Source organism: Salmo salar, chromosome 03 (genome assembly GCF_965601325.2).
Source record: "Salmo salar chromosome 03, fSalSal1, whole genome shotgun sequence".
NCBI classification, from domain to species: Eukaryota; Metazoa; Chordata; class Actinopteri; order Salmoniformes; family Salmonidae; genus Salmo; species Salmo salar.
The window spans coordinates 20,129,376-20,157,265 of NC_138293.1; the positions used below are offsets into that span (position 1 = coordinate 20,129,376).

Here is a 27,890-nt window from a genome sequence, read left to right on the forward strand (position 1 = left end):
TACACACGATTTATGTTATTTTAGATTTTAGTCTCTACAGCAAATCAGCATTAAAAAGTGTTGAGTACAAACATGAGTAAAGTGTTGTGCGTGGAAGGAGATCATTCATTGATTCAAAGAGAGGTGTGAACAGCCCACACAAGAGACTGTTTTATTTCATACCGCAATAGAAAAGTATGACTCCAGTAGTTCATCATTTTCATATATTATAATACAGATGCAGAATTGAAAGGTTATTCTTTAAACGGCCTAGTATTTTACAAGAAATGAATAACTACTTGGAACTTTCGAACATGTCCTTAAAACAGGACATCAGTGGGCACACACATCCTTGGCTCCTACAATACCACCACCATCCACAAACAACCGGCAGAAAACACGAGTGAAGGGAGGAGGAGAAGAAAAGGGAGAAAAACATTCAATAAATAAAAATAACAAAACAGAAAAAAGTTCTCTATTCCCCCCCCCCCCAATGCGTTCAATTTCATGGGGAGAAGATTGCATCAGGTAACGTCTCTTTTGCATACTTTCAGACAAGATACTAGGAGGGGACTGAACAGCCGACCATAGACAGGGAGAGACATCCATGTCTTCCCCTCAGCTCTCTTCTTTGGGAGAAGTGAGATTTGGCCTTCGAATTGATTGATTTGTCGTTCGATTCATTGCTTGGTTGGTTTTTATGGTTCTGTTTGATTGTTTGGCTGCTTCGTTAGCCTTCTCCCTGTCTCACATAGGGCAAAATACACATTAGGGATGTTTTTTGAGGGGTCCTCTAGCACTGGAAAGCATTCCCAGCTTCCAATAACAAATGTTAAATTAAAGTACAAAACAGAACGGAAAGAGGATGCTGTTCACAAAAGGAAAGGGAGATTGGGGTGGGGAGGTGGTGGTTGTAGGGGGTACAATGGCAGCTGTTCAGAACGATATGGTCAGTTGGGTTGGCAGCAGAGCAGTCCCTTTAAAAGTCCTCCACCGTCTCGATCTCGCCCATGTTCAACCTCTCAGACGCCGCGTTCACAGAAAAACCTGGGAAGATGAGAACAGGGAAAGTGAATTTAGTATCAGAGGTATGCATGTGGTAATCCAACTAGCATTAGCCATAACGCCAATGAGAACAGTACATTCTGAGTCAAGGAGTGCACACCTTTAAGGACTGAATGGGAATCAATTGAGCGCTAGCTCAACAACCCAACACTAGCACGAATTACGTGAACAACACAAACATTACATATCTTTTCCGAGATCATCAACTTTTTTCCTTAACCTCTAGGGTAGGTGGGACGCAATCGTCCCACACTATTCAACAGCCAGTGAAAAATCTGAGCACCATATTCAAAACCAAAAAATGTCATAATTCAAAGTTCTCAAACATAGGACCATTTTATAGATACACTTCTCCTGAATCGAACCACGTTGTCCGATTTCAAAAAGGCTTTACAGCGAAAGCAAAACATTAGATTATGTTAGGAGAGTACATAGACACAAATAACCACACAGCCATTTCCAAGCAACTAGCATGCATTACAAATACCCAAAACACAGCTAAATGAAGCACTAACCTTTGACGATCATCAGATGACACTCCTAGGACATCATGTTACACAATACATGCATTTTTTGTTCGACCAAGTACATATTTATATCTAAAAACAGCATTTTACATTGTCGCGTGACGTTCAGAAAATATTTTGCCTCCGATACTGCCGGTGAATCAGCACTGCAATTTACAAAGATACTCGTCATAAACGTTGATAAAATATTAAACTGTCATTCAAAGAATTATAGATGAACATCTCCTTTATGCTAACGCTGTGAAAGACTTCAAAATAATTTTACTGGGAAAGCACACTGCAATAATCTGAGTACTGCCCTCAGAAAAATACACTAGGCAATACAGATACCCGCCATTTTGGAGTCATCTAAAATATTAAATAGCATTAGAAATATTCACTTACCTTTGATGATCTTCATCAGAAGGCACTTCCAGGAATTCCCAGGTCCACAATACATTTTGTTTTGTTCAATAAACTCCATAATTTATGTCCAAATAGCTCCTTGTTGTTCACACGTTCAGTTCAGCTACTCCAAATGTAGGAAGCGCGCCGAAAATGTCAGGAAGTAAAAAAATAAAATAAAAAATCTATTTACGTTCGTTCAAACATGTGAAACGTTGTAAAGCATCAATCTTTAGGGCCTTTAGAACGTGAAACTTCAGTAATATTCCAACCGGACGGTTCCAGTGTCTTGAAAAACATTTTGGAACACAGGTCCCTTCTCATGTGAATGCGCGCCAATGAACTGATGGGTCTACAACTTCCCAGCCTTCTTGTTCGGTCTCTGTTCATCATAGACGCCTCAAATTACTTTCTAAAGACTGTTGACATCTAGTGGAAGCCTTAGGAAGTGCAAAATTAACCCTAACTCACTGTGTTTTCGATTGGCAATGACTTGAAAGGACTACAAGCACCAGAATTCTCACTTCCTGGTTTTTGCCTGCCATATGAGTTCTGTTATACTCACAGACATCATTCAAACAGTTTTAGAAACTTCAGAGTGTTTTCTATCCAAATCTACTAATAATATGCATATTCTAGTTCCTGGGCCCGAGTAGTAGGCCGTTTAATTTGGGTCCGTTTTTCATCCGGCCGTGAAAATACTGCCCCCTACCCTAGAGAGGTTAATATCGCATAGCTTTGTAATCATGACATTACGTACTTTTAAGGAAAATAGTTTATTGACGAATACCCTTACTTTCTAGAGGGTTGTGGTTGACGAATGGCTTAGCATCCGCGTGACACAGCATTTCAACTTGAATGTGATTGGCCAAGAACCCCGTCTGTTCTCAGCCATATATACATTGGCTATTCAGATTTCTTGCTGTTAGGGCCTTTCACTAGAATGTCTTGGTGTAGCAATGTTTCTTTAAATACACTATTGGTGGATAGTTCATGCCCTGGGTTGCCAGCTAAGGCTATATCAAATATGAGAGGAGATTTAGGAAGTTAATAAAATAACAAATTGACAGGCCTCCCGAGTGGCGGAGCGGTCTAAGCCACTGCGGTCAAGGGACTGCATCACGGTCTAAGGCACTGCATCGCAATGGTTGAGGCATCACTACAGACCCGGGTTCAATCCCAGGCTGTGTCACAGCCGGCCGTGACTGGGAGACCCATGAGGCGGCGTACAATTGGCCCAGTGTCGTCCGGGTTAGGGGAGGGTTTGGCCCGGCTGAGATTTCCTTGTGGCGGGCTAGGCACCTGCAAGCTGACTTCTGTCGCCAGCTGGACGCGTTTCCTCCGACACATTGGTGCGGCTGGCTTCCGGGTTAAGCAAGCAATGTGTCAAGAAGCAGTGCTGCTTGGCAGGGTCGTGTTTCTGAGGACACATGGCTCTCGACCGTTGCCTCTTCCAAGTCCGTAGAGGAGTTGCAGCGATGGGACTAGACTGTAGCCACCAATTGGACATAACAAAATTGGGGAGAAAAAGGGGTAAAAGTACCACAAAAAAGTGCTTCAATAGTTTATTCCTCACCTAGCAGGCTGGGGTCTGCCCGGACCATCTTCTGCTTTTTCTTCTTCTTCCCTGAGGTGACGGTCTCGAAGCGAGCCTGCTGCTGGAGGCTGGTGTGGTTTGACTGGTACAGTGACGGAGAGCCTGTCACGCTCACACCCCACATTGAATCCTGGGAAATAGAGTCACAAAGCAAATGAGGGGTCAGATAACTACTAACATTGGTAGCAGGGTATTGATTAATGCATGTATGGATTTCTGAAATATTATGGTCCAGCATTTATCCCAGTTCTCTACAGGTCTCGCTCTCTCTCTACATGATGGTCCAAAGTAACATTTTGAAAACCAATGAACAGTGGTCACTGACCAACCTTGTTATGGGAGAACTTTTGATCCAGCTTAGAACCAACACACCTGACTCGACACACAAACTGCTCATCAAGACCCAGGGATGTGACCAGGACAACATGGGAAAGCAGGGAAATCTGTACAATTCTACTATCTTTCTGACTAGACTACAACATAACTCCGAAGCACTTCTCCAATGTTATTTCTTTTTGGGGGTTATTTTTGACTATTTAGACAGGGAGGAAATCAGAGAGGGTACAGGCAGGTGGGAGACAGATTGAAGGGTTGGAGGAGGGATTGAACCCCGGTCTCTGGAGGGGAGAGCCGGGAGTGTTACCACTAGACCAAAGGCACACCAATGACCTGTTCTGCTGCGTCTCGCTCACCTGCTGTTGCTGTTTGAGTGTTGGCTGTTGGTTCTGCGGGGTCGGGGGCGCTTTCTGTTGGTTGGCATTCTGCTTGGCACGGCGCTCCAGGAACTGTTTGGCAAACTCCTTGGCCTCGGACGTGTCCCCCAGGTAGGCGCGCACATAGTCGTGCACCTCGTACGGACTGTCCACCTCCTTCAGGAAGGATGCAAATGTCGGGACTGCAGCCAGAGGAGGAAGAGGGGCAGGTGACTTTTAAAGATGGGATCACACAGTGAAGGTTACTTTAGGTTCGAGTTACCTTTAGAATTGGAACACTATTCCCTATATAGTGCACTGTTTGACCAGGGTCCATAGGGAATAGGGTGCCATATCAGACACCTAGATTGTTGGTATGTATAGTACGTCATAGAGAGACTCACAGTCCAGGTTGTTGGCAGTGTTGAGGGTGTGTATATAGTCACTCACCGTCCAGGTTGTTGGCAGTGTTGAGGGTGTGTATATAGTCACTCACCGTCCAGGTTGTTGGCAGTGTTGAGGGTGTGTATATAGTCACTCACCATCCAGGTTGTTGGCAGTGTTGAGGGTGTGCAGGGTCTTCTCACACCACTGCATGAAGCCATCCTGCTGTCTCTTATTGACCCCCTGGAACAACTTCAGCAGCTTCTCCTCTTCCTCCACCTTCTTATTGGCCCGACTGCTGCTCACACAGTTTTAGATACACTGACTTCCTTTTTAACAACCAAGTGATCCATCGTATTGAATTATATCAGCCTAATTTGAACATACTTCCACTTCAGTGGAATTTTCACTTAGTGTGTTGACAACATATGACTAAGTGAAACGTAAACTTCAGTGGAATCTATGGGTCTGCCCTTAATAACTAAAACATAAATATTAGTGGTATAAAATTGTCCTTCCAACCACCTTCCTTGAGTCCAGCAGCCAAAATAGAAACTGTCAATCAGTTGAGAGCTGTAAAAGTGTCCTGAGGTTGTACCTGAGGTTGGCGTTGCCCTTGTTGTTCTTCTGCGCGTTGGGCTTCCTGGCGGGGGGTGGAGCCTGGGCCACCTCCTCGTCCCAGAAGCCCATGTTGGAGTTGGTGCTGTCACCCCAGATGCTGCTGTCACCGCCCCAGTTAGGAGCCCCGCCGCTGGTGGCCACCGAGCCCCACACCGAGGGGCTCAGAGCTGTGGTCTGGGGAAAGAGGGGTTAGAGAGAGAGAGATCCAACCTGGTCAGACCAGTGTCATTACGTCCAAGTAGTATTCAAACAGGGTTGTCTTTGATTAAGAGGAATGTTTCCCCAACCTCCCAAGCCTCTCCGTGTATTTGATCTACTCTACAGCTAGTACACCTGATTCAACATGTCAAATAACCATCAAGCTCTTGATTAGCTGAACTAGGTGAGCTAGTTCACAACTACATACACATTTTGAAACGTCCATGGGTCCCCAAGGAAAGGTTTGAGAAACATTTTTAGACAACAGTATCAGCACATGGCCAAATACATGATATGGAAGACTATGAATGAATGCAGACGAATGAGCGAGCGAATCAACTCACAGCTCTGTTCTGGGCACGGTTCTGCTGGGTGACAGTGGGGTGACTGGGCTGCTGGCCCCCGCCCCCCTGCTCCTTCCTCTGCTTCACCTGCTGGGCCTCTTCTCTCTGGATCTCCAGTAGGGACTTGGTGGTGGCCGGCTGCTTGGCCACGCTGCCCCAGCCAGAGAGCTTGGCCTGGGGATTCCGGGCCTCCTGCAGGGCCTGCTGCTGCAGGAGCTTCAGGTGCTCCGCCTGCTGGCGCCGCTGCTGCATGGGGGGTTGGAGAGGGGGGGGATTCATGAGTAAGGCTCTAGGATATAAATCATGATGGATTTGTAGAACAATTCTATTTCATGCTACCTTAGTGCTGAGTAAGTGGGAAAACTCATTATCATCCAGAAAATCGTATCAAAACAGGTGCAAGAAATTGGTAGCACAATAAAGTGCTTAAGGAGTGCCACCCATGTTAAATGTAATACTTTGACTGTAGCTGCGCTTACCTCCTCTCGTGCCTGTCGTTCTCTCTCCTCTTCCACTTTCTGGATCTCAGCGAGCGACAGCGCGTTCTGGGACTGAGAGATGGCTGCTGCCGTGACTGCTGACTGCTGGCCCCACTTAGAGGAAGACGGCAGCTATAGGACAGGACAAAGATTCGGTTAGTCAGTGATAGAATGGCAAGCAGGACAGTCAGGGCTTTATCCATGACAAAGAAATATTCACATACAGAAACTCATGGATGTGATTAGCACAAGACAGAAATACCAGACCAAAAGGCCAATAGTCCATTTTAATGTTCAATTAAAAGGTCAAATACAGTATTTATGTTCTGACCTCAATTATTGTTAGTACGATAGTGCATTGTTTATAGGCTATATTTTATTTAACCAGGAAGTCCCATTGAGGTCAAAAGATGTCTTTCCTAAGGCAGACTTTATATAATATAGTATTGTGTATAGGGCTGGGAATTGGCAGGGACCTCACGATAAGGTATTATCACGATTCTTTGGTGCCGACACAATATGCAATGCGAATCTATCAGTATTGCGATTCGACACTCATTTTATTGCGATTTGATGTTCCAAACATATTGTTCACCATATGTCTGCTGCAGAGGGACAAGACAGAGCCATGGCAAAACGAGTTTTAAATCAGTCATGGTAATAAGTGCTGAAAACAAATTGGCTCCCTACTTAAAAAGATGGAGAACAAGCTGTGCAGTTACAGCCAACTAGCGCAAAAATAAAATTGCAATATTGTCAAAGCGATACATAAAAAATAACATCCCGTTTGTAACAATCAATTCCCCCCCATCGGTAATCGTGCAGTAGATGGTACCTAGCTGTTGTGGTGTCTTAAGGTGTTGTCTTATACTGTTAGTTACCTTCATCTGGGCTAGCTGCTGTTGCTGCTGTAGTCGGCGGAGCGCCTCCTGCTGCTGCTGCCTCTGTCTGGCTAGCTCCTGCTGCCTCGCCGCCTCCTGCTCCCTCCTTTTCGCCTCCTCCTGCTGTTGCCGTACCAAAGCCACCGCAACCGCTGCCGCCTCCTCCTCCTCCTCATGCCTCCTCAGGGCCTCCAGCTCCTCCTGCTTTCGGCGCTCCTCCTCCTAAGGAGCAACGACAACACGTTTTTTTTTTTTTTTTTTAAATAGGGCCAACTTTATTGAGAAATGCTGATGTGCTTTCTGATTTAGATAAATTCACTGAAAACCCACACTAACACACACATTATCAGTATTGCATATCTCATGTAGCCTACTTTAGGTCAGGTAATAGGCTAACCACCAATCAAGCAACATTATGGACTAAATGTTAAAATCCTGTTGCGGCTGAATTATGTTGGTGTGACAATACAGATCAAATTAAGATCATACACCTGTATGTGGAAATTTGCATTTGGTATCACCTGTCCCACACAATAAGGGCAGGGTCGTATTCATTAGGCACACAGTATAAAAATATTGAGTAATTCTTATTCAAAACCAGGTTGTTCCTTCCCGTTGTACTAAATGTTGTTCTATTTGGTGCCTACTGAACACGACCCTGTACTGGTCTTTATTGTGAAACCCAGCACCTGTTTGCGGAGGAACTCTTCCCTTTGCTTCCTCTCCTCCTCCTCCTCCCTCCTCCTCCTCTCCTCCAGTCTGCGGAGGGCCTCCTCCTGCGCATGCCGTGCCTCTTCCTCCTCTTTCTGTTGGCGCTGCGCCTCCTCCTGCTGCTGCTTCCGCTGCCTCTTCAATGCCTCCTCCTGTGGATAGAGAAATCTATCAAATCAGTTGAATAAAACATACATTAAGGCCTCCTCTTAGGAATTTACAGGCTAATGGGTCAAACTTGCAACTCTAGGCAATCATATATTGAACATCAACAAAGCTGAAATGGTATCATGACTGGCGTATTTCAGCAGGCAACAGTCTAATGAACCCCCCCACCTGTTTATGACGTGCTAGCTGCTCCTCCTCCAGGCGTTTGTGTTCCTCCTCCTCCTCCCTCTTGGCACTCAGCTCTGCCTCACCCCGCTCCAGCTCCAGCTGATCAAAAACATTTACAGTTAATAAGTAAATCACAACCACATAAAAAACTAGTTTTGACACAACTCAGCGATGCACGAAGTAAACGGCAATGTCGGGCCGATTTCCACATACAACTGAGAGCGTTAAAGTACAAGGCAAAAATGCTCTGCTGTTTTGGTCCAGTAGCTACCACGTTGTAGCAGAGTGAAGCCAGCGGTGGAAAAAGTACCCAGTTGTCACACTTGAGTAAAGATACCTTAACAGAAAATGACTCAAAGTGAAAGTCATCCAGTAAAATACAAGTTAAATATACTTAATTATCAAAAGTTCAAGTATAAATCATTTCAAATTCCTTATATTAAGCAAACCAGACAGCACCATTTTATTTATGGATAGCCAGGGGCACACTCCAATACTCAGACATGGCGTGGTTACACATGGTCTGCAGTTGTGAGCCTGGTTGGATGTACTGCCATATTCTCAAATCAATGTTGGAGGCAACTTATGGTAGAGAAATGAACATTCAATTCTCTTGCAACAGTTCTGTTGGACATTCCTGGAGTCAGCAATTGCACACTCCCTCAAAACTTGAGACATCTGTGGCATTGTGTTGTGTGACAAAACTGCACATTTTAGAGAGGTCTTTTATTGTCCCCAGCACAAGGTACACCTGTGTAAAGATCATGCTGTTAAATCAACTTCTTAATATGCCATACCCGTCAGGTGGATGAATTATCTTGGCAAAGGAGAAATGCTCACTAATAGGGATGTAAACAAATTTGTGCACACAATTTGAGAGAAATAAGCTTTTTGTTCGTATGGAAAATTTTTGCTCATGAAAAACATTTAAAAATGTTGCGTTTATATTTTTGTCCAGTATAGTAAAGTACTTTACACCACTGAGTGAAGCACATGCGTGCACATGCACAGATACTCATGCACAGACTTGTTGCTGCTTGTGGCAGTTCATTACGCTAAACGTTTAAAGTGTTTAAAAACGGTCAAATTCCCCACATTGAGCCCTAGTCCCGGGCACTTCATAAAGATCTGAAACTTAGGATTGCATAAGTACAGAAAATATGGTACTCTTACCTTGGCAGCCTTATTCTTCTCCAGGTTTTGCATCTGTTCTATGGTGGGGGCCTGGGCCATGGAGTCTATGGGCAGATCCCACACACTGCTGCCCTCCCACGCTGCACAGGCACACAAAACAGTCTGTCAGCAAGGCTGGATGGTCATTATATATCATTGATCCCCATTCATTCCCTATAATTCATATGATTTTGAGCTTTCTCCACTTTTAGGTGAATTGAGGAGCACCGTATTTTGCTGTCTTCTAGGAGGTTCAGATACTCAAACTCTCAAAAGCTACATTGGTTATAAACAACAGCCCAAAACAAAACGAGTGCTTGTGTTTTCAGAGTGTGTTCTGCATTAAGTTTTACCACTGGGTGTGGGTTGCTGGATGTTTGATGTGCAGGAGGCCTGAGAGGTGTTGTGCATTTCCCACACAGAACCCTGGGAGTCTGGTACGGACATGGACCGAGTCACAGGAGGTAAGAGAGACTCAGATGTTCTACACAGGGAGACAAACATAGAAATGGCATAAATAACCAGAACACAGCAGCATGTTGACACGGCATTGTATAATGCCCACAGTGAAAGATGTTTGAGGAGAACCCGTGTCATATTGAGTGTGTCTTCATCATTCAGCGACTTAGTGCATTCATCTTAATATAGCTGGGTGGGACAACCACATATCACAGTCATAGTAAGCATATTTTTCCTCAAAGTAGCTATCAGCAAAGTCTGTGCTAGTAAGAGGGGTTGAGCCAAGTGCGAGTGTTTGAGGGCCTAGTAATGCTGAAGCTGTGTGTGTGCATCTCCAACCTCATCTTGAGGGCCTGGTATTGCAGCAGAGGTGTTTGTGTGGAGATATGCTTACGTGTTTTCTGCTGACCTCATCTTGAGGGCCTGGTATTGCTGGAGGAGCAGGTTGATCTGCTGCTGCTGTTGCTGCTGCTGCTGGTGTGGTGCTGAGCTGAGGGCCTGGGCTTTCTGCTGGGCCAGGGCCTGGGCGTACTGCTGCCTCAACAGGTACTGGTACTGCAGCTGCTGCAGCTGGTACAGGTTGAGGGCCGTCAGCTCCTGCTGCCGCTTTAGACGTTCCTGGTCCCCGGCATCACCCTGGGGAGACAGGCCGAGTAAGACATAGGATCGGCAAGGGGACAGAGAAGTAGAGCCACGACACAGGCAAAGGAACGACGACCTGGGCTGCATTCAGCATGACACAATGTTGCGGAACGTTCTATATGTTATGTAGAGTCAACAAGCCTCTGACTTAGAATAAGGAATGGCAACGTCACAACATTTGCCTTCTGAACGTGCCCTAGGCTAAACATAAACTTGCTTTGACCATGAGAAGGTGTGAGGTGCATCAGAATCATTTCGAATTGCCCATAGAATAATTAGGATTAATTTCAGGATAATACAAAGTAGTGAATTCTAGAATGCTGGATGGAGCTCAGGTGTGTGACGGTTACCAGTAGGGGTGGCGGTGCTGGGCCGGGGGCGAAGGGCACCCTGCCCCACATCTTGATGATCTCACCCAGGGGCTGGAAGACCTCGTCACAGCCTCTCTTCACCAGCAGGGTCATGGTGAAGTAGCCCGCCTGGAACCACTCTGTCATCTCCGGGTTACTGAACGGACCTGGAGAGGGGGAGACATGGAGGGGGACATTATTAGATTTGACAAAGTCACTGAAATTTCTCCATTTACTGGTTGCAGTGTATGCAGATTTTCATTCAGAGAATCCCCGTTCCCCTCACTCTGTCTCACCCTGAATCTCTCCCTGGGGGTCTTTATAAAACCACTTCAGAGCAGCCTCGTGTGTGAGCGGCAGGCCGGCTGGTTTGGTAGCTGAGCTCTTGGCAGCCAGCCGGTCATCACCGTCCTGTAGATACGCCACCATCTTCTCTGCCTCCTACAAAAGCGAGCGAGAGAGAGCGAGTGTTGAATTTTATTGTTCATTCAAGGAGTACGTGTAGAGCGCCATGACAGTATCCCAAAACAAACACCACTATCTCAGTTTACCGCAGGGAGAGAGATAGAAAAATTGCAATAATTTCATTATAATTCAATAAACATCCTCTCCATATCTTGACATGTTCCAAAAATGAACCCACACCGCACGTTTCATGTCCAGACATGCTCTAAATTCAGTAACACCAAAACCAGCTTGGTAACTTCCACTAACTTGCTCAACATGCAGCTCTGTAACCAACTAACTTCCAGAAACCGTAGTCATTGTCCACTAACCTGTTCAAAGTGCTTCAGTCCCTCATCTTCATCCATAGTGTGGTGTGGCGGCATGGCCATGGGCCTTCCGATGGGCGCCATGAGGCCCGTGCTGGTAGCCATATTGTTAGGGGCCATGATAGACGTGCTCTGGGGCATGAGGCTAGCACTGAAGGGCAGCGGGGCGGGCATGGCCACGGGAACCTCCAGGGGCTTCTGCTGCACCTGGATGGTGGGCGACGGGGCCGACACTGGACAGGACAGAGGCAAGAGGGTGTGGGGTTAGTCTCTCACAGACGGAGGGATCTCATAATTGACAATCTCAAACTACATGCAATCATGTGTGTATATTTTAAGCACAAGTTAACTGTGGAAAACAAAGGTGTCATTTACTCACAGGTGGAGGTGGTTTAAAGAAAGACGCAACAATATGTCACCAAACACAGCCTCAACAGGGCACAAGTGTGGGAGATTTGACTGCATTCCTCCACTGCTTGTATGTAAACCTACCTGTGAGTGTGTGTGCAACGGTGTGGGGGATGGGGAGGGAGTCCAGCATTGTGTTGGACATGGGGGTGTGCAGGGGGACTTTGTTGGCCTCTGGCCTGTGTTCCGGGGCAGGGGGTCGCTCAAGTGGCTTCTCCAACGGCCCCTCAGGGTCCTCCACTCTGTCGGGCTGGCTGGGGGGCAGGGGCTCAGGAGGAGAGGGAGCAGGGGGCGCCTCCTCTATCGCTCTCCCGACATCTAGAGACAAAAACAAGACACATGAATCAATGTTTAGTATTGGGAGCAAAAATACAGTATGCCGGACAGTTTCCACTCTTAACTCACCCTGTTTTCTGTCAGGCTCTCTCCTGGCCTCTCCGTCTGTATCTTTGGTCTCCCGGGGGTGTCCGTCCTCCTCCAGACCCTCGTCACATTCCTCCAGGGGTCTGAAGTCCAGCTCTGCCTCCTCCAGGATGGGCTCCTTGGGAGCTTTCTGTGGGGGAGATATATATATCCTTCTCATAGCAGCCTGACATTCACAGAGTTCCACATCTCACAGTGCTCCGATGCCATACTTGTACTTGCAGCAAACAAATTGCCCTTCGGGGAAAACAAATCATTGTATAACTACTCGGTAGACTTCAAATCATGTGTGCAGGTCCTACTAATTTCTTAAACATTTCTTTGGCCCAGCAACCATTAACAAGTGATGTTCGTTAGACTGACTAAACGGACTATTCACTCACTCGAACCTTGAGCGAAAGGAAGGCTCCGGAGGAGTCGAAGGTGCCCGTCTCCTCTTCAGCGTCCTCCAGACACCACTCCGGCAGGCTGCCCCCTCCATCCTCCTCCAGGCTGCCGCTGGCCGACGGGGGATGCCTGTAGCCGCGTTCGTCCTCCCTGGCATCGAAAGGCAGCCTGCGCTGCCGCGGCTGCTCCCCCGGATGAGCCTCCCGCCACCCTGCCGACCGCGGCCCGTCTGAGGAAAAGAGCTGTTTAAGGACCCCGTCACTCAGCTCTACACCAGCCACTCTCTCACATTGAAGACCACCACTTTATTTCGCTGTTTCTTAGATGCATGTGATGCTTTCTTTTGTGAAGCTACAGACAGATTGGAGTATTTCCTGTTGAAAACCTGTTCTCATTTGGTTGGCCATGAGGCCTGAACAAGAGAGGGATTTTAGTATGATTTGAGGTGTCCATTGTGATTTATGAGTTCAGGATAAGACCAGCTTTTTAAAAATCAACCTTTTAGAGTTGTATCGAGATTGGCCTGCAATTGAAACCATCACCCACACACACGACAGGATACATTGTGGTGGCAGCAGTGTGAGATGACTACAGGGCACACCTGGACTTGGGGGGCACCACCGGTCGCTGTCCCGTTGCAAGGCACATGCCAAGGCACCAGCCAGGCGCCAGCCCCCCACTTCACCATCCTCACCATTCACTTCATCCCGGGACGTGCGCCAGTTCTCACTCTCCGAACGCGTGAAGTCATGCTTCCTCACTGGCAGGCCCCCCACACCGGTCCCAACCTCCTCGTAGTTAGCACGGACTGGAGAGGAAAGGCTTGAATTACTTTATTTTATCAAAAGGAGAACATCAATCTTGACATTTTTATTAAAATCTATATATTTTTTTAAACTCAATACATACATATGTAGCAACGCCACAATTTCAAGCAATACATGAGATTCAACCCTTTAGCCTGAGGGTGTACTTGGTCACAGTAAATAAGTTGTGAGGTTGTCTAAGCATTTGCATAGCTGTATTGTTGTCTGATTAAGTAGTGTACAGCCTATTAAGGTACCACCAACCTCCTGTGATCTAAAGTAAATAGCAATAGCAAACTTGGCCAAATGTCTTTGTAGGCGTTGGCAGAATGTATTTTTTTTTGCAGTGACATTTGCTGTATCTGACAGTTTCTGAATTGTTGTGGACCTGTTAACAGATCGTATAAATTAAATTATGTTGCACTGCCCGCGATCTCTGAAACTTTGTCTATTCGGAAAGAAAATAATATTAAAGTAGGCTTACTTAGTGGTAGATCAAAAGATCAACTGTGTTCATCTGTTAAATTCTACTCTGTTATAAACCCCTTTCAGATGCATAGAGCAACATTTTTTATTTATTATAATAGCCTATCTAACAGGCCCAACTATATTAGAGATGTGCATGGTCATTTGTTGCATGGCTACTTTGGGAATATGAACTCATCATGGCCAGAAAATGTGAGGAATTTATTCTGCAATGGTGATGATATATGTATAATGTATTACGTTTATAAAATGAAATATTGTCAACTCGAGAAATTACAGTATTCAGACGTAGCCTACAAACTCCAATGGAAAAGATGAACCGTCTACCGTTAAACTTTGGATCGCATAGAGCAAAATACCTGAAATAGCTTATCTATTTCCTACTGTGAAGGAGGTCCAATTAAATGAGAGATGGGACGAATGGTAGCCTATCCTAAATTGTTGGAGGCCTATAGGTCATTTCGTGAGTATGAAGCCATCAGTCAGAAAAGGTGAGGAATTGATTCTTCAATGATCATGGAAATGAAATAAATAATAGATGCCAATTTCTAATTACTTTAGACTGCAAAGACAATCCATTTTTATTTTCTCTCCTCTCACTAATGGGAAATGACTGCATCTTATATTTAGCTACCTGTTTTTTTGTTATGAATAAGAGTATCATCATATAGTCCCCATTTGCAAATGGCTAATCCTGCCTTCTTGCAATGGAATACTTCAACCAGTAGAAACTGTGCGTATGCATGGTTTAAAGTTTGCGGGGAGGAAAGCACATTCTCACGTAAAGTTTTTATAAATTCCAACTTTTGCGTGAAAACTGGCACACTCACATTTTGGGGTCTATTTTTTACACACGGTTTACGAACGAGGACCCTGGAGGGCAAACTTACTATGATTCATCAGGAAGTGGGTAGGAGCAACTTCTGCCAAGTCAATGGAACAGAGGGAAAGAGAGAGAGCAAAGTGATTACATTACCTGTAAATGATTTAACCCGGCATTTTATGTATATCACATTCAAACAGCATTGATTATTTGATGAGCAAGTATTGGCACAAACCTGGCTCTTTTCGACCTGGCTTTTCAAACCTTCGGTCTCCCCTAGATGGGGAGAAAATAGACTCAGCATGACTTTGAAAAGGAGAAAAGACAAAAATAATGACTGAGCATGCAGATAGTCAAACACAGATGGATATAACCAAAAACATGACAATATGTCAACCCCATAAACCAGATGGGTTTTGATCATTCTTCTTCCACTAGCCTGGAACCCATCTTAAGATGCACCCACTTAACATGAAGATTTGCATAAATCACGCATTGAAGTCAAAGGTTAATGGGCGTGACAATTCCAGTTACACGCTCGTGCCTCCAGTAAGAATAACCCATTACCTCTCCTCCCAGCTCTGGGAGCGGTGCATCTCCCTGCCCCCGCGTCCAAAGCCTCCTTCCACGTCATCAAAACTTCTTTGGTAAAACCCGCTGTCTCCTCTACCCCGACCTGCCAGACACACATTTTAAATACCTTATTTGAATCCACAATTCATATTACTGTCGAAAAGGTTTCAAACATACACACCACACTTTAATGTTGGAGCTAGCTGGTGAAAATGAGTTCAACCAGCTGCGATAGCTTCTGCTAACAGGAGCATTATCAAGCCTATTAACAGAGTGCTATGGTTACATCCCTTCTGTGAAGCTGGCAGAGATTATTAAGATTCTTAGGGGTGGGTCTCAACCTATATATAAATCACTGGTCTCAACAGTCAATAGTCTAAAGTAGTTTCCTAGTCTCCTTTCCTTTATCGACATGAAAGAAATTAACAGTTCACCTAGTCTGGTTTTCTGATTAGTGCTGATGAAGAGGACACAAGCAGAGGAAGCCTCTTCAGACTGTTGAGATGGACACAGAGAGAATAGGGCTCTTTCCTCACCTCGACCCCGTGAGGTACTTCGACCCCTCGGCGCCCCTGGCCCAACCGGACCCCCTCCTCTCCCCATCAGCCTGAGCACAGCTGCACTGTTTACAGACATGGAAAAATTTCTCTGTGGGGGAGAGGGAGGGAGAAAGAGGATAAAGAAAGAGGGTGGGGCAGACCTGTCTATAACCAACAATTCTCTATATTTGGTTACGAACAAATAGGGTAAGGTGAAAGGTACAGTCTTAATTTAGCATATTCATTCTAACATGGATTCATATATGAACTGTGAAGGCACCAACCTGCTCTTCCTCTGTAAAAGCTACAAGTGCCAGTGGTGGCAGGGGCTCCTCTTGTAAAATGGGCAGAAAATCCTTATCGTGTAGGTCTACAGGGATCTGATAAGGAAGAAATTGTATGAGCAAGTATCCATTGCAATGTCAGGTTTAATACACATTTTACAGGAAGATTTTAAATTTTAAAGAAATCTCACTCCACAAAAGGATGAATTATAATTTTGTCTTGGGGCACTTTCAGAAGTCACTTTATTTGTATGCCAATCATGTATCTCTGTATGCTTTTAGAACACATCAGAATGCCTTTGCCTCACCTCCCTATCCTTAACATAAAGTGCTAGCATTTCTTCTCTCCCGTAGCGGTAGTCTGCAAGTTTATACTTTGGCATTGCAGGTGAGAGAGGTGGTGAGGTGGCAACGCTACTGCTGCTACCACCCCCATGGCCACCGCCAGACAGGGCCCGGAGCCTGGTGAAGAGGGACAGAAGGAGAAAAACAAAAGTGAAGTTTAGAGGACAACTGGCAGGCCTCAACATGTGAGGCACCACTGCACAAGGTGTCAAAAAACAAACCAGCCTAACAACTCAGAACACTGTTAATCAACTTGGTGGTTCTCTTAATTCAATACAACATTTCAGCTCAAGAAGATTTCATATTAACATGATGCTATACCAACCATTCTGGTCCGAAGTTGAGTGTCTGAGTTTCTGCCATTCTTCCTAGAACTTCTATTGGAAGGAAAGGGCCAAAATAATTAGCCTAATACAATGCAATATGTTTCTTGGAAAGGTATTCAAATCAAATTGGTCACATACACATATTCAGCAGATGTTACTGCGGGTATAGCAAAATGCAAGGACATCATTCAACATCCTTTGATCAACACACAAAAAGGGCAATTACTAATTCATCTGCTGATGGAATTAAAAATCTTCGATCCCATTTCTCTTTATGCCACAGATTACACACCCAAATTCTGATTTAAAAGTCAATTAGATGGTGACAAATATTGCATCACCCGATCCTCTGTCAGGTACATTATACCAATTTAGGTACCGTAATTTCCGGACTATTGAGCGCACCTGAATATAAGCCGCAGCCACTGAATTTGAAAAAAAAAATATTATTTTGAACATAAATAAGCCGCACATGTCTATAAGCCGCAGGTGCCTACCGGTACATTGAAACAAATGAACTTTACACAGGCTTTAACGAAACACGGCTTGTAACAAAAAATAAAAAATTAGCAGTAAGCTTTAGTTGTCTTTTTGCACTGAGTCAATTCCTCACGCTGCTGTTTCCAACGTCTTATCATCGACTCATTAAGACCAAGCTCCCGTGCAGCAGCTCTATTTCCTTTTCCAACAGCCAGATCAATCGCCTTCAACTCGAAAGCTGCATCATATACATTTCTCCGTGTCTTTGCCATAATGAGGGTGACAAAAGGACTACCGTAATCAGAATGATGGGAAGTTTGAGAGCGCTCGATTTAATCGAAACAGTAAATAAAAAAGTTTTTGACCTTAACCCGTTCGGCAATTTCATTGGTCTAATGAAAGCTTCATGCCGCCAAAAAACAGCGCACGTCACACACGTGTTTTTTTAAAAAGAAAAAAATTGAAAGCGGGAAAAATCCATATATTTGCCGCGTCATTGTTTAAGCCGCGAGGTTCAAAGCGTGGGAAAAAAGTTGCGGCTTATAGTCCGGAAATTACGGTAATTGCCAGAGTCATGTACTGTGTATGAAATAGATCTTTAAAGCTTTCTTCATTAAGGACTTGTTGACAGTTCATAATCGCACTGAAATGTACATTGCATTTGGAAAGTATTCTGACCCCTTGACTTTTTTTACAGCCTTGTTCTAAAATGAATTACATTTGTTTCCTCAATCTACACACAATACCCCATAATGACGAAGCGAAAAATGTTTAGAAATTATTGAAACATTTAAAAACAAAACAGAAATACCTTTTTACATTTTACATTGACACCGAATACTGTTTACATTGATCATCCTTAAGATGTTTCTAAAAACTTGGAGTCCACCTGTGGTAAATTAAATTGATTGGACATGATTTGGAAAGGCACACACCTGTCTATATAAGGTCCCACAGTTGACAGTGCATGTCAGAGCAAAAACCAAGCCATGAGGTCGACGGAATTGTCCATAGAGCTCCGAGACAGGATTGTGTCGAAGCACAGATCTGGGGAAGGGTACCAAAAAAAATGTCTGCAGCATCGAAGGTCCACAAGAACACAGTTACCTCCATCATTCTTAAATGGAAGAAGTTTGGAACCACCACCACTCTTCCTAGAGCTGGCCACCCAGCCAAACTGAGCAATCGGGGGAGAAGGGCCATGGTCAGAGAGGTGATCAAGAACCCGATAGTGACTCTGACAGAGTTCCTCTGTGGAGATGGGAGAACCTTCCAGAAGGACAACCATCTCTCTGCAACACTCCACCAATCAGGCCTTTATGGTAGAGTGGCCAGATGGAAGCCACTCCTCTGTAAAAGACACATGACAGCCTGCTTGGAGTTTGCCAAAAGGCATCCAAAGGACTCTCAGACCATGAGAAACAAGATTCTCTGGTCTGATGAAACCAAGATCGAACTCTCTGGCCTGAATGCCAAGCATCATGTCTGGAGGAAACCTGGCACAATCCCTACGGTGAAGCATGCTGGTGGGAGCATCATGCTGTGGAGATGTTTTTCTGCGGCAGGGACTGGGAGACTAGTCAGGATCGAGGGAAAGATAAATGGAGCACAGAGAGATCCTTGATGAAAACCTGCTCCAGAGCGCTCAGGACCTCAGACTGGAGTGAAGGTTCACCTTCCAACAGGACAACGACCCTAAGCACACAGGCAAGACAATGCAGGAGTGGCTTTGGGACAAGTCTCTGAACGTCCTTGAATGGCCCAACCAGAGCCCGGTCTTGAACCCGATCAAACATCTCTGGAGAGACCTGAAAATAGCTGTGCTACGATGCTCCCTATCCAACCTGACAGAGCTTGAGAGGATATGCAGAGAAAAATGGGAGAAACTCACCAAATACAGGTGTGCCAAGCTTGTAGCGTCATATCCAAGGAGACTGTAGTCGCTGAGTAAAGGGTCTGAATACTTATGCAAATGTGATAGTAAAAAAATAATTGCTTTGACATTATGGGGTATTGAGTGTAGATTGAGGGAAAAAAACGATTGAATCAATTTTAGAATAAGGCTGTAACGCAAAATGTGGAAAAAGTCAAGGGATTTGAATACTTTCCGAATGCACATTGTGACTCCAATTCAAATTCATGTATCAATTATTGTACAGTATAATCATTTGTTCTAGTAATGACTTTAATGCAAACAATACCAGCTGTTTTAGAAATAAAGATAGTCACACTTAAAACAATCAAGCCGAGTGATGTTTTTCTCTCATGTAACCTTTATTTAACTAGGCAAGTGAGTTAAGAACAAATTCTTATTTACAATGACGGCCTACCCCAGACGACGCTGGGCCAATTGTGCGCCGCTCGATGGGACTCCCAATCACGGTCGGATGTGATACAGCCTGGATTCGAACCAGGGACTGTATTGAATCCTCTTGCACTGAGATGCAGTGCCTTAGACCGACGCGTCCGTGTGTGTGCAACTATTTAACTGTACTAGAATGCTTAAAAGGCCGCAAAAATATTACATTGCGGTTATCTGTAGTTTTTTTTTGGCAAGGAAAATATCGGATATCGGTATCGGCCAAAAATGTAACATTAGTGCATCACTACTCTGTAGCGCCTTGCGGTTGGATACTGAGCAGTTGCCATACAAATAGGTGATGCAACCAGTAAAGGATGCGCTCAATGGTGCAGCTGTACAACTTTGAGGATGAGGTTCCATGCCAAATCTATTAAGCCTCCTGAGGGGGATTAGGCATTGTCGTGCCCGCTTCACGACTGCGTTGGTGTGTTTGGACCATGATAGGTTCTTAGTGATGTTGACACCAAGGAACTTGGAGGGCTCGAACCGCTCCACTACAGCCGTATGGATGTGAACAGGGCCGTGCTCAGCCCTCCTTTTCCTGTGGTCCACGATCAGCTCCAATGTCATGCTCACGTTGAGGGAGAGGTTCTTGTCCTGGTACCACACTGCCAGGTCTCTGACCTCCTCCCTATAGGCTGTCTCATCGTCGTCGGTGATTAGGTCTACCACCGCTGTCTCGTCGGCAAACTTAATGGTGTTGGAGTTGTGCGTGGCCAAATAGTCATGGGTGAAAAGGGAGTACAGGAGGGGACTAAGTACGCACCCATGAGGGGCCCCCGTGTTGAGGGTCAGCGTGGTGGATGTGGGGGGGGCGTCAGGAAGTCCAGGATCCAGTTGCAGAGGGAGGTGTTCAGTCCCAGGCTCCTTAGCTTATTGATGAGCTTTGAGGGTACTATGGTGTTGAACTCTGAGCTGTAGTCAATGAACAGCATTCTCACGTAGGTGTTCCTTTTGTCCTGGTGAGAAAGGGCAGTGTGGAGTGCAATAGAGATTGCATCATCTGTGGGTCTGTTGGGGTGGTATGCGAATTGGAGTGGGTCCAGGGTTTCTTGGATGATCGTGTTGTGATGATTCTGTTACCGGAGGTAAATCCACTTCACCTTCTGTAGTTCAATAACCAAAATAATTTTTTTCAAGGTGTCATATAGCTTGACACCCCATTCTTTCTGCAGATATTTTTTCATCTTAATTCAGAGTTGATATTTAGCAGGTTTTGGAAAACATGGTTGAATAAAAAAAACAGAAGGAGACTTTACCACAATTCTGTTACTAAACTTCGCATCTGCACAGTTCTTCCAGAAAATTTGCATTTATGAAATGTTCAAAGTAGGCTAGTCCTTGTGAGAGTAAGATTTGTTAATCTTGGAAATCAATGGTTTTTGTTTGGCATACATTTTAACCTTTTCATGTGTTAAGTGTGAAGGTTATACTGATTATGATGAGCTAATGCTAAGCAAACTGCCGGCTATGTGTCGCGCCATGTTTGTTGACATCATACAATGCATTCTGGTCTTCACGTAAACATCAGTCAGACCAAAGATGCTAAAACAAAGTGAAGTGATGGTTCCTTCATCTTTCGAGTAAACTTCAGGAAGTGAATTATGGTAGATGACATACCACCTTCAACATGCATACTGCAAACAGACAACTCATCGTGTAACCTCTTATCTTTGGTTGATGCAAAAAAACAAACAAGGCTGCGAGCACAAACTACTTTAGATTTTTAGAAAGTGTTTTACTCAATTATTTACATCACTGGTGAGCTCACTCGTGATGTAATGAATTGTAAATAGTAATTGCTATTAACTATTTCATATTATGGTTTCTGTCAGCCGAGTGTTAGCTAAATATGACCGTGTGTTAGGTCACTCTTTCCTCAGTTAGCGCTGCGACTAAAGTAGCCTACATTTTCCTGTTTGGATGAGAATTGTGTTATGCTGTCGCTACTTCTGTGAATGTCTGAAAATTGCATCTAAAAAGAAACTGCTCACATTGAGGACCAAACGTTGCAAAGACCTCTTGCAAAATGATTCTGTAAAAAAAAAAAAAAAAAAAAGAAAAAGCCGGGGCCAGCGCAAACGCGGACTGTTGCGTCAATTGTAACTGGACATTCTAAATAAGTGTTCTAATCACACCGGTTTGAGCGTACGCTGCAGGGACCACACTCGTGCTCGTACGTGTCAAAGGGTTAACCTGTTGGGTCTAGGGGGCAGCATTTGCACGTCTGGATAAAAAAAATGTACCCGATTTAATCTGGTTACTAATCCTACCCAGTAACTAGAATATGCATATACTTATTATATATGGATAGAAAACACTCTAAAGTTTCCAAAACTGTTTGAATGGTGTCTGTGAGTATAACAGAACTCATTTGGCAGGCAAAACCCTGAGACATTTTCTGACAGGAAGTGGATACCTGATGTGTTGTATTGACTTTAAACCTATCCCATTGAAAAACACAGGGGTTTAGGAATATTTTGGCACTTCCTATTGCTTCCACTAGATGTCACCAGCCTTTACAAAGTGTTTTGAGTCTTCTGGAGGGAGATCTGACCGAACAAGAGCCATGGAACGGTGATGTCCCATTAGACACCTGGCGCGCTACTTCATGTTGGGTACCCTCGTTCCAATACGTTATAAAAGAGAATGCATTCGTCCACCTTGAATATTATTCATGTTCTGGTTAAAAAAGGCCCTAATGATTTATGCTATACAACGTTTGACATGTTTGAACGAACGGAAATATATTTTTTCCCCTCGTTCATGACGAGAAGTCCGGCTGGCTTACATCATGTGCTAACGAGACGGAGATTTTTGGACATAAATGATGAGCTTTTTTGAACAAAACTACATTCGTTATGGACCTGTGATACCTGGAAGTGACATCTGATGAAGAGAATCAAAGGTAATGGATTATTTACATAGTATTTTCGATTTTAGATCTCCCCAACATGACGTCTAGTCTGTATCGCAACGCGTATTTTTCTGGGCACAGTGCTCAGATTATTGCAAAGTGTGATTTCCCAGTAAGGTTATTTTTAAATCTGGCAAGTTGATTGCGTTCAAAAGATGTAAATCTATAATTCTTTAAATGACAATATAATATTTTACCAATGTTTTCTAATTTTAATTATTTAATTTGTGACGCTGACTTGACTGCCGGTTATTGGAGGGAAACGATTTCCTCAACATCAATGCCATAGTAAAACGCTGTTTTTGGATATAAATATCAACTTGATAGAACTAAAAATGCATGCATTGTCTAACATAATGTCCTAGGAGTGTCATCTGATGGAGATTGTAAAAGGTTAGTGTATCATTTTAGCTGGTTTTATGGTTTTGGTGACCCTGTCTTTGACTTGACAAAACATTACACACAACTCTTGTAAATGTACTGTCCTAACATACTCTAAATTTATGCTTTCGCCGTAAAACCTTTTTGAAATCGTAAAACGTGGTTAGATTAAGGAGATGTTTATCTTTCAAATGGTGTAACATAGTTGTATTTTTGAAAAATTTGAATTTTGACATTTATTTGGATTCAAATTTGCCGCTCTTGAAATGCACCTGCTGTTGATGGAGTGCACCACGGGTGGCACGCTAGCGTCCCACCTAGCCCCAAGAGGTTAAAGTGAAAAATCTGAGTCAAAGCATAATTCTGTTAGCGTGGAATTGCCCATGTCTAGAATGAGCATTATGATGCAAATTACATGACACGTCAAAATTCAATTAACATTACATGGAGAATATTTAAATAATACTATATAACTGGATATCTAGTTACATAAAGTTGGCCCAACTCTCTAAATACATGGCTCTGTGTAATTGCTGTTTGAGATGGTATGACAATCTTAAAACAATTCCAAGGATCATTTAGCTATTTGAGTTGGAATTTTAAAGACCCTTGAGGTATTTTTTTTATATATATATATATATATATATATATATATATATATATATATATATATATATATATATATATATATATATATATATATATATATATATATATAAAAATACCTCAAGGGTCTTTAAAATTCCAACTCAAATAGCTAAATGATCCTTGGAATTGTTTTATATATATATACACACAACCATTCAAAAGTTTGCAGTTAATTAGAAATGTCCTTGTTTTTGAAAAGCAAAGCATTTTTTGTCCATTAAAATATCTAATTGATCAGAAATACAGTGGACATCGTTAACTTTGTAAATGACTATTGTAGCTGGAAAGGGCAGATTTTTTATGTAATATCTACATAGGCCCATTATCAGCAACCATCACTCCTGTGTTCCAATGGCACATTGTGTTAGCTAATCCAAGTTGATTGTTTTAAAAGGCTAATTGATCATTAGAAAACCCTTTTGCAATTATGTTAGCACAGCTGAAAACTGTTGTTCTGATTAAAGAAGCAATAAAACTGTCCTTCAGACTAGTTGAGTATCTGGAGCTGAAATGTCTTGAGTCAATAAGTACTCAACACCTTTGTTATGGCAAGCCTAAATACATTCTGAATTAAAAATGTGATTAACAAGTCACAAGTTCAATGGACTCAGTGTGCACAATAGTGTTAAACATGATTTTAGAATGACTAGCTCATCTTTGTACCCCACACATACAGATAATTGTAAGGTCCCTCTGTCGAGCAGTGAATTTCAAAACAGATTCAACTACAAAGACCAGGGAGGTTTTCCAATGTCTCGCAAAGGGCACCCATTGGTGGATGGGTAAAAATAAAAAAAGCAGACATTGAATATCCCTTTGAGCATGATGAAGTTAATCATTACACTTTGGATAGTGTATCAATACACACAGTACAAAGATAAAGGCATCCTTCCTAACTCAGTTGCCGGAGGAAGGAAACCATTCAGGGATTTCACCATATTTCACCATTAAGCCAATGGTGACTTTAAAACAGTTACAGAGTAATGGCTGTGATGAGGATGGAACAACAACTGTTACTCCACAATACTAACTAAATTGACAGAGTGAAAAGAAGGAAGCCTGTACAGAATAAAAACATTCAAAAAAAATGCATCCTGTTTGCAACGCGGCACTAAAGTAATACTGCAAAAAGGTGGCAAAGCAATTAACACTTTGTATTCAGGACAAAAACCTGTTTGAGGCAAATCCAGTATAACTCATTACAGAGTACCACTCTCCATATTCTCAAGCATCGTGGTGGCTGCATCATGTTATGGGTATGCTTGTAATCGTTAAGGACTAGGGAGCTTTTTAGGATAAAAAAATGTAACGGAATTGAGCTAAGCACAGGCAAAATCCTAGAGGAAAACCTGGTTCAGTCTGATTTCCACCAGACACTGGGAGTTGTACACACCTTCCAGCAGGACAAAAACCTAAAACACAAGGCCAAATCTACACTCAAATTGCTTACCAAGAAGACAGTGAATTTTCCTGAGTGGCAGAGTTTGGACTTATCTACTTGAAAATCCATGGCAAAACCTGAAATGGTTGTCTTGCAATGATATAGAACCATTTTGACAGAGCTTGAAGAATTTTGAAAAGAATAATGAGCAAATGTACAATTCAGGTGTGCAAAGCTTTTAGAGACTTACCCAAAACGACTCACAGCTGTAATCGCTGTCAAAGGTGCTTCTACAAAGTATAACTCAGGGGTGTGAATACTTATGTTAATAAGGTAGTGTGTGTAGATGGGTGAGAATTATTTTTAAAATTATATATAAAATGTTCAATTCAGGCTATAAAACAAAAACGTGTAATAAGTCAAGGGGTAGCTAAAGTTCACAGATCAGTTAGCTATAATGACCCTTAGTCAGCCTAAAGGTATGTTTAAACCACAATCTGTCTAGCCAGATAGCTATAGAATAAACTGAAAGCATGCGTTGTTGAACTTCCCACCTGTTGCAAGCCACATATGGGCTACAACCAATCAACATTAGAATTTTAATGTATTATTTATGGTGACAAAAAAACATCAAGCTGTCAACTTCTGTAAAGATCCTGCACCACAACAGCCCTAGTGAAGAACGGAGACTAGTCACAAATGATTGATTAGATGCAGTATTATGTCACTCTCAGTAGCCTGTGACTTAGGCTCCTGTAGTCCATTATTGGGCTAACGTTGCTCCTTATATTCCAAGAACCGTACATGTTCTGTTCAGAGGCGAATTGGCTCTAGCAGCCAAAACAGCCAAATACTTCATCTAAACATGAATAAATCCGCACTTGTGGTAAGGTTCTAGAAACATAAAGCCCTCTAGTTTCACATCAAAATTATTTCACAAACGCTAAATATACACTTACTGTACACTGTTTTAACCGGTTAACCAGCCTAGAGTATTTTTCAGTGACAACACGTTTATGGGGTCCATCTTCCGTTTACACACTGGTGTTCAAGACGCAGATAGCTAATTAGAACAGTTACGCCTCCGTCTTCTGTAAACAAGCGCTGTAACATGGAAATATGGCCGTGTGGGAACCCGAACGCTATAACGCTGTGTAGTCATAGAACCTTTTGTTTGTTGAGAATGATTTGTTGCTAATATAAAATATTTGATTTGGGTTTCCTAAACAGTAACGCAAGTGATGCGTTTTTAACGTTCTTTATGAGCGTCCGGACTCTTAACAAAAATCCTGACCAGAAGATACTAATATTATAGTCAATAGGGCTGAAGGTAGTTAGCGCCTATGAATGGTTTAGTTTGTGACTGATAGAAATGCAAGTTAAATATTCAAGTTTCAACCTACCTACGCGTTTCAAGTAGCTAATATTTGGACTGTTGGCTAGTTAGAATGGATTATAGAGACAATGTACTAGCTAGGTTTTGAAGTAGTCCAACTATCAATGTCAAGCTCAAATTATTTCTATATGCATGTTTATGTCTTATCAATATTGTATCACGTTATTATAAGATAAGGAACTTTACAAATTAGCTGTCTGGCAAACAAACTGTACTTCTTAAATAAGTTTAATAAATTGTATAAACGCTTTATATCTATTCCAAACAATGATTTATATACAGGTTTACCTCATTGATTCCAACACGAGCTACAGTAGCCAGCTAGTAGCTAACTAACGTTAGCTTCCCATATGGCTGGCCATAATTAGCTTGATAATCCGACTGACACACACATTCCCATACGTAACTTTAGCTACCTAGATGCTAGCTAGTGAGTTGGCAATACAAACTAGCTAACGTTAGCAAGCTAGCTTTGTTAACGTTATAATGACAAGACATTAACTATAAAATAAGTTAAACGTTAGATAGCTAACGTTAGCCAACTAAACAAATGTTGGCTAACCTTCTGACATTTAACATAGCCTAGCCACAATGTGCAACTGTGCTACCAAGCTGTTTGGCAAGCTAGCTAAGGAACTGCATGACAGCTAACTAGCTAGTTAATCAAGTTGATAGCATAATAGTTAACGTTGTAGCTATTGTATTTAACCATAAATAATGATACGCTGTTATATAGCTAGCTAGAACAGTAACATGTACTAACTGGTCGACATAACTAACTAGAGAACTTTGTTTTACAAAACTTTCAGTAACGATCGATCACTGATCAGTAATTTCAACGAAAATGCTATGCTTCTCAAAAAGGAAAACAAACAGAGTCATACTGTTACAAAATCGCACAGAAGTATTGTGAGCTGACACGAGTTCACACTTAACCCCCAAACCTCCGTGCGGCCTACGAGCCTTCCGCTACAAGAGGTTCTCGTTGCAAAACGTCCCATCTCGCTCCGAATCGAATGCGGTGCCACCACATACTAGAGGCCGAAGCCTCAAGGCCAAGCAAACATGCTGGTATAACAACACTCATAAACGCGTTTAATTCGCGGAAACTGGGATCTTTAGCATCGTGAATACTTATTTCGATACTTTAGCTTTATTTTATAGCAAAACTGTGCATTTAATCTTCGCTGTCTTACCTCTGCTTTTACTGACAGCACAGGGTTTATTTGTATTCGAGTTGTGTGTGGCTCTCTCTCCGTTTCCACAAGATGGCTGAGAATGGGTCACATGACCATACATATCCCGATAAAGACCCGTATGCCAAAGAAAG

At 43.1% G+C, this 27,890-nt stretch overlaps 1 protein-coding gene across 12 annotated transcripts; it reads right to left on the reverse strand.

Annotated features, from left to right (window-relative positions):
• Window positions 1-120: 120 nt before the first annotated feature.
• On the reverse strand, window positions 121-27,841 carry LOC106599535 (GRB10-interacting GYF protein 2). 12 transcript variants are annotated; one of them, XM_045714625.2, is made up of 28 exons: window positions 27,757-27,841; window positions 16,995-17,046; window positions 16,633-16,786; window positions 16,325-16,420; window positions 16,038-16,149; window positions 15,496-15,604; window positions 15,164-15,204; window positions 14,996-15,028; window positions 13,415-13,621; window positions 12,816-13,042; window positions 12,409-12,556; window positions 12,088-12,321; window positions 11,599-11,828; window positions 11,119-11,263; window positions 10,823-10,989; window positions 10,240-10,466; window positions 9,725-9,855; window positions 9,372-9,472; window positions 8,199-8,297; window positions 7,841-8,014; window positions 7,152-7,373; window positions 6,271-6,402; window positions 5,792-6,037; window positions 5,227-5,423; window positions 4,787-4,926; window positions 4,245-4,447; window positions 3,532-3,682; window positions 121-1,026 (listed from the first exon to the last, which is right to left on the reverse strand). In XM_045714625.2, the coding sequence occupies exons 2-28, from the start codon at window positions 17,030-17,032 to the stop codon at window positions 959-961; spliced, it is 4,032 nt and encodes a 1,343-aa protein (XP_045570581.2). In that variant the 5' UTR covers window positions 17,033-17,046; window positions 27,757-27,841; the 3' UTR covers window positions 121-958. The 12 variants fall into 12 exon arrangements, 11 of the variants coding, with proteins under 11 accessions (XP_045570581.2, XP_045570580.2, XP_045570579.2 ...); XM_045714624.2 differs by having other exon boundaries at window positions 12,810-13,042; XM_045714623.2 differs by having other exon boundaries at window positions 10,225-10,466; window positions 12,810-13,042.
• Window positions 27,842-27,890: the final 49 nt, after the last annotated feature.

Coding starts and splice junctions, on each gene's coding strand:
- LOC106599535 (XM_045714613.2), bottom strand. CDS start 17,032: ATGGCAGAAACTCAGACACTCAACTTCGGACCAGAATG. Junction 12,557..12,809: donor TCCTTTCGCTCAAGGTTCGA/GTGAGTGAATAG, acceptor TCTCCCCCACAG/AAAGCTCCCAAGGAGCCCAT. Junction 3,683..4,244: donor CACTCAAACAGCAACAGCAG/GTGAGCGAGACG, acceptor TCTATTTCCCAG/GATTCAATGTGGGGTGTGAG.